Consider the following 10939-nt stretch of genomic DNA (forward strand, 5'->3'; position numbering starts at 1 on the left):
AAATCACTGCAGATGGTGACTGCAGCCATGAAATTAAAAGATGCTTACTCTTCGGAAGGAAAGTTATGATAAATCTAAATGGCATATTCAAAAGCAGACACATTACTTTGCCAACAAAGGTCCGTCTAGTCAAGGCTATGGTTTTTCCAGTTGTCATGTATGGATGTGAGAGCTGGACTGTGAACAAACCTGAGTGCTGGAGAATTGATTATTTTGAACTGTGGTGTTGGAGAAGACTCTTGAGAGTCCCTTGGACTGCAAGGAGATCCAACCAGTCCATTCTAAAGGAGATCAGTCCCGGGTGTTCTTTGGAAGGAATGATGCTAAAGCTGAAACTCCAGTACTTTGGCCACCTCATGGGAAGAGTTGACTCATTGGAAAAGACTCTGATGCTGGGAGGGATTGGGGGCAGAAGGAGAAGAGGACGACAGAGGATGAGCTGGCTGGATGCCATCACTGACTCGACGGACGTGAGTTTGAGTGAACTCCGGGAGTTGGTGATGGACAGGGAGGCCTGGAGTGCTGCAATTCATGGGGTCGCAAAGAGTCAGACACAACTGAGCAACTGAACTGAACTGAACTGAACTGACTGGGTCATAATTGGTGAAATATGGCATTCCCTCAGTGAAGAGAGATATATACGAAGTAGCAATTCTGAAAACATTACTGAGGATTTTGCTTCCATTAAAGCCAACAACTTACAAGTACTGTTGTGGCATAAGGAAAATATTTCAACTTGATGTGAGTTTAAGACGTATATATTTTAAAAGATTTTTCAGACAATTAACATTATAGGAGAAATTTACCTTTTATATTAATAGTGAATGAAATAATTTTCTTTTTCCCTTGGGGCGCCTTTAAGTCTCAGTCTTGTCCCCAAGTCTTCCTTCCCACTGGAGGGTCACAGTATCAGGCAGATTTCTGTCCGGACGTCGTCTTCTATTCTTCCAGTCATTTCCCATATTCAGGTAATTTGGTAGCAGCAAGTATGCTTTACCTATAGCCGCAAGTACCATCAGCTTGGAGTTTTCTACAGAGGATTCACTGAATCGTTTGTAATCCAATCTGAGCGGGGGTCATCACTCTCAAGGATCTTGTCCATCATGTATCTCAATTTTATGGTGAGGATCACTTAACAATCTATGAGTCATCTTGGACAGTTAAATGCGATTCTTTTATAATTATTAGAATTATTAATTTTGTCAAGCACAGTTAGACTCTCAGTAATAACTACCACTTGATAATTTCAGTTTGCTTCTTATACAAAATAATCAGGATACTGTGTAAATTGCTCAGCTTATCGAGAATTTGGAGGGAGACATTAATGGAAATAAGAGATTTGTAACATTGAGGTATGAAACAACAAAGGGACAGCTTGTGTCAGAAGCAAAAGAGGGAAATAAGTGAGAGTTCAGTGCATGCAGTGGGCTCAGGTGTTTATGCTGTGGATGGGAGTTTGGAATCTGACCTTCATTATTAGATTAGTTCATTCACATCAAGTCTTAGCAGGGGGCTCTTGGAAAGGAGAATATTAACTTAGTTTCACTATGTTGGAAGGATTAAGTGAGTCCCTTTAGAGGCTAAGGAATTTGTAGCTGTTGTCACTGTCAGTTTTTTGAACACTGAGTGTCTGGGGAATTTGTCTGGTGAAAGTATTAGTGGCTCAGTCGAGTCTGACATTTGGTGACCCCGTGAACTGTAGCCTGTCAGGCTCCTCTGCCCATGGAATTCTCCAAGCAAGAATACTGGAGTGGGTTACCATTTCTTTCTCCAGGGGACTTTCCCGACTCAGGGATTGAACCCTGGTCTCCTGCATTGCAGACAGATTCTTTACCATCTGAGCCACCAGGGAAGCCTGGTAGGTCCTTGGTAATTAGGTTCACAGTATAACATTTATAACATTTAATGAGCAAACAATCCAGGATGGATATGCCATAAAAAGTGAGGGTAGCATCAGGGAATGTGTTCTTTCTCCTCAAATAAATACCAAGAATGAAATAGATCCTAAGGAATCCTTGCCATAAACACAATACCTTGGTATCTTCTTATTACCATGTCACAGACTGAATGTGTGTATGTTCCCCAAATTCACATATTGAAACCCTACCCCTCGAGACTCCCTGATGGTCCAGTGGCCAGGACTCCATGCTCCCACAGCAGGGAGCCTGAGTTGGATCTCTGGTCAGGGAACTAGATCCTGCATGTGGCAAGCCAGACTTCCCATGGCCCAAGTAAAAACCCTGGATGAAGCAAGGAAGATCCAAGATCCAGCATGCTTCAACTAAGACGTGGCCCCGTCAAATAAGGACATAAAATGAGTATTTTCAAAATTCCTAAAAAACCTGCAGAAACCCAACCCATCAATATGATCCTATCACAAACTGGAATATTAGGGAGATTGTTAGGGTTCAGCTCAGTTCAGTTCAGTCGCTCAGTCGTGTCCGACTCTTTGCGACCCCATGAATTGCAGGACTCCAGGTCTCCCTTTCCATCACCAACTCCCGGAGTTCACTCAAACTCATGTCCATCGAGTCAGTGATGCCATCCAGCCATCTCATCTTCTGTCGTCCCCTTCTCCTCCTGCCCCCAATCCCTCCCAGCATCAGAGTCTTCACCAATGAGTCAAATCTTCACATGAGTTGGCCAAAGTATTAGAGTTTCAGCTTTAGCATCATTCCTTCCAAAGAACACCCAGGACTGATCTCCTTTAGAATGGACTGGTTGGATCTCCTTGCAGGCCTTCGGACTCTCAAGAGTCTTCTCCAACACCACAGTTCAAAAGTATCAGTTCTTCAGCGCTCAGCTTTCTTCACACTCCAACTCTCACATCCATACATGACTACTCGAAAAACCATAGCCTTGACTAGATGGACCTTTGTTGACAAAGTCATGTCTCTGCTTTTCAATATGCTATCTAGGTTGCTCATAACTTTCCTTCCAAGGAGTAAGCGTCTTTTAATTTTAGCAATCAATAAAATTCAGCTATTACTTTCAATATCATAATTTTACTGTTACCCAGATTAAGATCAGGATCTTTTGGAATCATTTCATTACCTGTCATCCTAGTTTTTTTGAAGCATCTTCTCATCACCCAAATAGATTTATCAATTACACAGATGCTAGGCAAGGCTGATCTCCTAAACCCTGCCAGAAAGGGTTCGTGTTCTAGCAAATGGGGTTCTGAGTGCCCGTTTCTCTTCCTTCTCCGCTTATACTGATGACATGTGGATTAAAGGAAAGGAAAATCAGCTAGCTGGTCTTACAAAGCTGAGGGCAGACAGCTGACCCAGGACTTGGCCTTCATTGAGCTTCTGTGAGAAGCAGCCCTGTCCCAGCCTTCCTGTTGTTCATGTTGGCCTCATCCTTCCCCCCCTGCTCCCCAGCTGTGCTGCACTGCAGTTTGCTAACTCAGAATAATGCATCATCACCTCAGGGGAAAAGCCCTTCCCTTCCTTCATACTCAGGACAGTGAGGCTTTCCCTTGTTTTCTTCTTGCCCACAAAACAACTGTGGAAGTTTACTTTCTAGGAAAGTTGCAAAGAGAAACAAAAAAGAAATCTAACATCTTGAAAGCGAAAGAGATGCAACCTCTCTGGCTTCTTTACTTCCCTTTCTTGTTCTCACCTCATCATGAAATAGAACCAGAGCAGAGGCAGGAATACCAACACTGTCCAATAAGTCACTAAGTGTATATATAAAATGTTTAAATGAAAAATTACACTCGAGTAAAGGAAAGAAGGCTATTTCTTCTGATCTAGTGCCCCGGACCTCACTGCCCTGCAATCTCAGAGGAGACAGAAACAGAGGAACAGAGATGCCCAGTAGAATCAACTGCCTGAATCAATGACCGAATCTCATTAGATTCTGAGACATAAGCTTCCAATAAGAGACAACCTCATCACTGAATCTCCTTCCTCCAGCTCAGAAACTCTGAGCAGAACAAGAGTTGAAGAGTTTAAGTAAAAGTGTTCAATAATAAAACCTATACCTGGCAAACTCAATATTATTGATCTACTAAAAGGAAAATAATTGCAGTTGGAAACTCCTCCACTAACTTGCACACACTTTTGCCCTCAGCATCTGAGCACTGCTGACACTTTAGACACCTGGGGACACGGGTCAGGAGAAGAAGAGGTCATCACTGAGCACTAGGGTCCTTCACACAAAAACTCCAGGGGAGAGGTTGGGGTTTCAGGAAGACAATTTATTTTCCCAACCAGTCAATAAGCCCTCCACAGAAAGGAGGTTTTCGAGTCCTCAGGATGTGGTGAGCCTGCCCTCAGGGAGGGAGAGAGGCCAGCAGGTGAACAAGGGGACACTGTCACCCAGAGGACAGGGGTGGCTCCATGTGATCTCTCCCTTGTGAGTGAGGTGCTCCTGGGAAAATACAATTGTCCTGGGTGTAGAGTCTCCTCACCCATGTTCCCTGAGAAGAACCAGGATTCTGGTGGGGGTATTGGTCCAGTCTGTGGAGGACGACAGGTCTCCAGAAAGAAAAAGGTGGAAAGAAGGGTGATGTCTGTAATAGTCCTGCCCTCATGATTCCCTGAAGGGCAGGGACCTGTAGGACATGTTCTAGAAGGAAGAGAAATGTGGGAGGACTTCAAGGACTGATAATAATCAGCCTCTTCTCTAAATCAAACACTAAAGAAAACTCATCATTTGTTTCCAAGAGCTTACCTTCCAGACTGATCTGGTAAATCCCTTATATACGGAATCCATAGAGCAGATAGAGCCTGGCTTCCTAAGGAACCTAAGAGGGAAAAATGGAGCTTCAGAGCAAGCCAAAAATACGTTCTTGGATGAGAGGAGAGCGACACTTATGCATGAGAGATAAAGGGCAATGAAGTGTGTAATTACAGATGTCCATCAATTCGGACTTAAGAGAAAGACTTTCTCATTTGATTGAAAAACATCCATTTGGATGGGCACATCTGAAGTGACTAGGAAAAGGCAAAATTAATAGTCTAGAAGGAAGAACATTTCTTTGACTGTCTTGAGAATACATAACAGAAAACCAAAAAAGGAAGTAAAAGTGCATAGAAATGATTAGAAAATGAAAATTACCATGTTCACTATTTAATGGCCTCCCTTAGAAAGCCTGGCATCAGAGAACCTACCTCAAGGTTCCGCCAGACGCCGTCTCAGCCAGGCCAGCAGCAGCCGCATCTTCCCCATGGCCTTCGTGCTCTCTCTACTCATGGCCCTGGTGCTGGTCAGTTATGGCCCGGGAGGATCCCTGGGCTGTGATCTGTCTCAGAACCATGTTCTCATTGGCAGGAAGAACCTCACGCTCCTGGGCGAAATGAGGAGACTCTCCCCTCGCTTCTGTCTGCAGGACAGAAAAGACTTCGCTTTCCCCCAGGAGATGGTGGAGGGCGGCCAGCTCCAGGAGGCCCAGGCCATCTCTGTGCTCCATGAGATGCTCCAGCAGAGCTTCAACCTCTTCCACACAGAGCGCTCCTCTGCTGCCTGGAACACCACAGTCCTGGAGCAGCTCCGCACTGGACTCCATCAGCAGCTGGATGACCTGGACGCCTGCCTGGGGCAGGTGATGGGAGAGGAAGACTCTGGCCTGGGAAGGACGGGCCCCACCCTGGCTGTGAAGAGGTACTTCCAGGGCATCCATGTCTACCTGCAAGAGAAGGAATACAGTGACTGCGCCTGGGAAACCGTCAGAGTGGAAATCATGAGATCCTTGTCTTCATCAGTCAGCTTGCAAGAAAGGTTAAGAATGATGGATGGAGACCTGAGCTCACCTTGACATGACTCTTTCTGATGAAGATGCCCCGTCATCCTTGGAAACTCACCTGGGGTCATTTCAGAAGACTCTGAATTCTGCTTTAGCCACCAAATTTGTTGAATTAACTCAGCCAATACATGTCTGTAGTAATAAGCATGTAGATATAAAGGAAATCAACTGCAGGGGTATCAATCCATAAGCGATGACCTCCCTGATGTTATTTATTTATTCTTTATTTATTTAGGTAATGGAATATTTTATCTCATCATATTTATATTTTCATATAAAAATGTGTATGTTTACATTGTATTAAAATTTAGAAGATATATTTCTCTATTTTATCAAAATTGTTATTTGGTTTATTTATTAAATAGTTATCAAGATAAATTTCTTGAGTTTTTATTTTGAAAACCTAAATCCTTATTTTGTCTTCAAATACCTATCACAAAATAGTATTTGTTCACTTTATACGGTGAAACAGTTCTATCACTTTCTAACAAATGTCTGTCAAAAGGTGGAATTCTGAGAGTCTTCTGTGGTGCAGTTGTTAGGACTCTGAGTTTTTCCTCCAGGGAGCCTGGTTGAGGAACTAAGAGCCTATAAGCTGTGGAGGGTGCCAAAGAGAAAAAAGGTAGAAAGGAGATTATGAATTGGAGAAAATGGCTAGTCTCGATGTCACAGGCATAACTAATTTGTACCCACTCGTTAAAGACTGGCTGATGCACATATCTGAGGGAAGCAGTCACCTCCTGCGGGAAAGCTGAGGACACGCCCTGCTGACTGGCTGCTCCTGACTCCTGTTGCTCTCTCTCCCGCCTTCTCCTCAGGACTGCCTTACTGAGCAATTCACTCCCTTCCACAGGAACTTCACTGCCTCCACACACGAGCTCTGTTCTGTGCTGGTTTCTAGCTGCATGGTGTAGTCAGAGTGGAAGCCCCAGGAAGAGAGCCCAAGTGAGAGGAGAGTTCTAGAAATTCCAAAACCTCTGAATCCCAGCTCTGCTATTTACCAACAGTGTGACCCTGAAAAATCTCACAAACACAACAGGTCAGTTTCCTCATCTTTAATATGAGGACAGTAAGAGTGGTTTTTATACAATTACTGTTTGGATTCAGTGAGTCCATATCACACAAGAGGCATCACGCGCTCCTGGCAGGAATCATCAGGAAGCACGGAGTGGCTGCCCTCAGGGAGGAGACAGGACAGCCGCCCGGAGACAGCGCCTGCAGGGCAGCATGGAGAGGTGCTGGCCCCAACAAAGGTATTTTCTTTTCATCTTGGGTGCTAGTTTCAGAGTGCTTTCAGCGTGAGAACCTTCCTTTGCTGTATGCTGAAGAGAATTCCAATTTCTGGGTTTCATACTTCTAAAAGCATTCCTATGAAAACTCTTTGAGAAAGATGAATTAGTAGAAAATACTTGATCTAACATAAATACGATAATAGGGAAAGAATAGAGATCGCACATCAGTGCAGATAAGCAAACACAAGCAGAGGCAGGAAGGAAAGAGCGGGGGCTGTGAAGTGGATGGTTCCGATCTCCAGTTCTGGGCTGTCCCAGGTTGCATCGTAGCTCTCCTTTCCGTAAAATCCCTTGTCCATACTTGCTGGCAATGTCACCTCCTGGAGCCTCTGTTTTGCTACTGAAAGAACAAAACCCAACAAATGGTTCAGAAGCCAGTTTTACCTCTTCTCATACTACAGAAGTGAGAAACATTATTCATGAATGAAGCGCTTGATTTTCGGCAACCTCCAAGGAGACCAACCTCCAAGGGCCGCCTTCCAGGATTGCTGCTGCTAGTACCCTTGTCCCCAGGGCAAGCCGCTTCTGAACCTCACTTCCATAGGCGACTCCAACCTTAGGAGGTAGGTCTGGTTCAGTCTCCTGTGGGGTCACTGCTCCCTTCCCCTGGGTCTTGGTGCATGCAAGATTTTGTTTGTCGCCTGCAAGAAGAGTCTCTCCCCCGTCCTGTGGAAGTCCTGTAATCAACTCCCACTGATCCTCAGAGTCAGATTGCCTGGGGATTCCCAGTTCCTTTGCAGGCTTGCAAGCACGACATGAGGCTCAGAACCTTCACAACAGTGGGAGAACTTTTCTGGTATTGTTTTCTAGTTTGTTGGTTTCCCATCTGGCAGATAAGGCATTTATTTCTATTGTGCTTGAGCACCTCCTGTGTCTTGTTGTAGTTTCTTCTTCGTGTTTGAATGTGGGACATCTTTTTTGGCGGGCTTCAGAGTCCTCCTCTGGATGGCTCTTCAACAGCTAGTTGCAATTTCGTTGCTCTTGCGTGAGGAGATAAGTCCATGTTCTTCTACTCTGCCATCATGAACCAGAAGCTAAGCCAAAATCTTGATATTTGACCATTTGAAATATGCTGAACTATCTCATGCACACCCACCATATCTTTTATTCACCACCATGGACGTACGTGTGGCTGAGATTTGAACACGTGGTTAACTGCTGGAAATAGGTATGTTGTCTGTCTTCAAAGAGTATGATTTTCTAAGAAAGATGTTAAAAATCAACATGTCAATCCGCTGCACAGAAAATATTGTTATTGAGGTATATCCAATTTCCCACAGTAACAAGTGGGGTCATTTATAAAAATTGATCAACCAAGATCCCACCAATTTATACATAGCATTCACCAGATTTCAACTTTTATTATTTTAAGAATTTCCTATCTTCTGTACTTTTCAAGATCAAAGTCTTTCTTTTCATTTTAAACACCCCTCCCCCTCACACATCCTCCACCAGGATCTTCCAACTGAGAGCCCCTTAAATGGGGAGGAATTGACTCCCCAGAGCAGGAGCATGTCTCCATTTCCTATTCCCACCCAGCATCCTGCACAATGGTAGGACACTGCTGGTGCTCAGAGTTGTCAATAAAAGTGTAAGTATAACAATGATAAGCTTAAAAGGGTTTCACCAGTTAAACCGTTTGAAAATGACAATCTTTCTACATTTTTTGTTTTTATTTTCTGTGGGTTACTCTTGTCTTCTCAGGTGACCAGTATATTTGTTATGCTGGGCATCTCTTTAGTTTTCCCTCAAGTTCCTGAATCATTTAGTCCAGTCGATTTTTCTGTTCTATGCTACAGTTTTCTCAGCTTTAAAATAAGGATATGAGAGTGGATACCTGTGTACTTAGAGCTGGTTTACATTGTTTTGCAGCAGAAACCAGCACAACATGGTAAAGGAATTTTTCTCCAATTAAAATCAAAATGGGGATAATGAGAATATTGTATGCCATTCAATATACCATCTCATGTTCTGTACTCTATATGATATTAATATAACAACTTACACAATTATCTTAAATGAGTAGATTATATAAAGCATCATGGACAATTAAACAGCTGTGAGAGTTGTTACTGTGACCGGTGTATATTAAGTTTCACCATTATTTCACGTCTACCCTAAAGATGATCATGCCATATCTACGACTTGCTCAACTCAGTTGTTAATGCAAAAACTCTACCTCTGCAAGTTAGAGTAAGTTAATCTTTTCTAGCATTGTACACAGCATATCTACACATTTTGAAATTTTACTAGCAAATAAAATACTCACATGACTGTACCAAGCACACCGCGATATTTAGTGGCATCCAATCAACATGCAGTCAGTGCATTTGGCATATAAGATGCTTATTAGGTAGAAAATCGTATATTAAGTGAAAATCTACATTATGCTGAAACAAAACACATCTTGATTATGAATTTTAAAGCAACTTATCTCTACAAAATGACCTTTTAAAAAAGTTAATAAAACTCTCCAATGCAAAACTATGGATAAATTTGAAAGCTTACCATAAGATCCTTAGATAAAGGAAATGAGAAGAAAAAAGACTTTGAAAATTGAGATTAATTATTTAAGGTAGCTACTGGGTCATAAATTTCTCAACTATGGCTTTCCCTCAATTGAACTGAGATGAACAAAGAAGTAATTTTGAGAACTTTACAAATGATTTTGCTTCCAATGAAGCCAGGAACTTAAAGTTTTGTTTTGGCATAAGGAATATTTAGACTTGGTGTGAGTTTCAGACTTCTTTGTACCTTTTAAACTATATCCAACTACTTGAACGTTGCAGGAGAAATTAACCGTTTATATTAAATAAAATCATTTCCCCTTTCCCCAGGGGCTCCTGTAAGTCTCTGTGTTGTCCTCAAGTCTCCCCACTGGATGGTCCCAATATCTAGATTACTGTCCAGAACGTAGATGCCTTTCCCCTTTCCCCAAATTAGTCTTTTTCCCCAGAACCAACCCGGAATCTGAAAACATACCACAACATGCTCAGATTTCCAGCCCTCAGTGGCAGCATAAACAGGCATCAGTGTAAACCGCTCTGGGTAAACCCTCTTCCCAGGAAGGGGAGGATGGAAGCAGGGGCAGGTGCAGATATCAAGTTCTAAGGGAAACCCCTGCAAAGCTCCCCTGGGCAGTCTGGCCCCAAAACAAAGGTTCCTCACTGCTCCTGGGACCCCCACGTGCTCCCTGGGCCCCAGAAGCACCTAGCTCAGCTGGAGGCTCCTGCCTACAGGGACTCCCCGGTTCTCCCGGTGGATGTGGCACTGGAGTTCGAGGCACTGGACCTGGACAGGTCTGCTGGGAGAGCAAGGTCAGTTGCTCTGTTACAGGGAGTGCTGTGGCGCCCTCCCGGTCGCTGGGGCGCAGGAAAGGCAGATTTGAGCATCTTGCTGAGCTGGAGCCGTGGGACTGAATTTCACTCAAGTGCTGATTTTGGGGGATTCCTGGTCTCCCAGAGGGTGGCAATGGTGATGATCACCATTCTCCAGGGCTGGAGAACATCACCCTCTCTGTCATCAGGGAAAGGGGTGGCATCTGGTGAGCTTGGTGATGCTGCAGACGTGGGGCTGTGCCAGCCTTTATCCAGCTGTTCCCCGCACCTTCCCACAAATAAGATCTTTAAATAGGTCAGAATTGTCACTTTCTGCACTTTTCTCAATTTTGTCTCCACTGGAAAAACTTTTCCCTTCTATCCTGGGCATCAGAGAATGTCACAGCTTCAGTGCTTCTTTTGTGTTATTATACTGGAAGTGAAATATACTCATCTAAAAGTCTCAATCCAAAAGGAGGTATTCATCTACATGAGTCAACTCAGCTTGAAAGAGAAACCCGAGGCTCAATCTCTCTTCTTTAGTCCAAAAGAGAACTGAGAGCTGTGACTCCATAGTC

The 10939-nt window shown here is 43.7% G+C and overlaps 1 protein-coding gene across 1 annotated transcript; it reads left to right on the forward strand.

Moving 5' to 3' along the window:
• The first annotated feature begins 5137 nt into the window (after positions 1–5137).
• LOC108634973 (interferon omega-1-like) lies at positions 5138–5882 on the forward strand. The gene has a single exon (XM_018045294.1). It carries the CDS (start codon positions 5177–5179, stop codon positions 5762–5764), a length of 588 nt encoding a protein of 195 aa, XP_017900783.1. The 5' UTR covers positions 5138–5176; the 3' UTR covers positions 5765–5882.
• Positions 5883–10939: the final 5057 nt, after the last annotated feature.

This window comes from Capra hircus, unplaced genomic scaffold (assembly GCF_001704415.2).
Source record: "Capra hircus breed San Clemente unplaced genomic scaffold, ASM170441v1, whole genome shotgun sequence".
NCBI lineage: Eukaryota > Metazoa > Chordata > Mammalia > Artiodactyla > Bovidae > Capra > Capra hircus.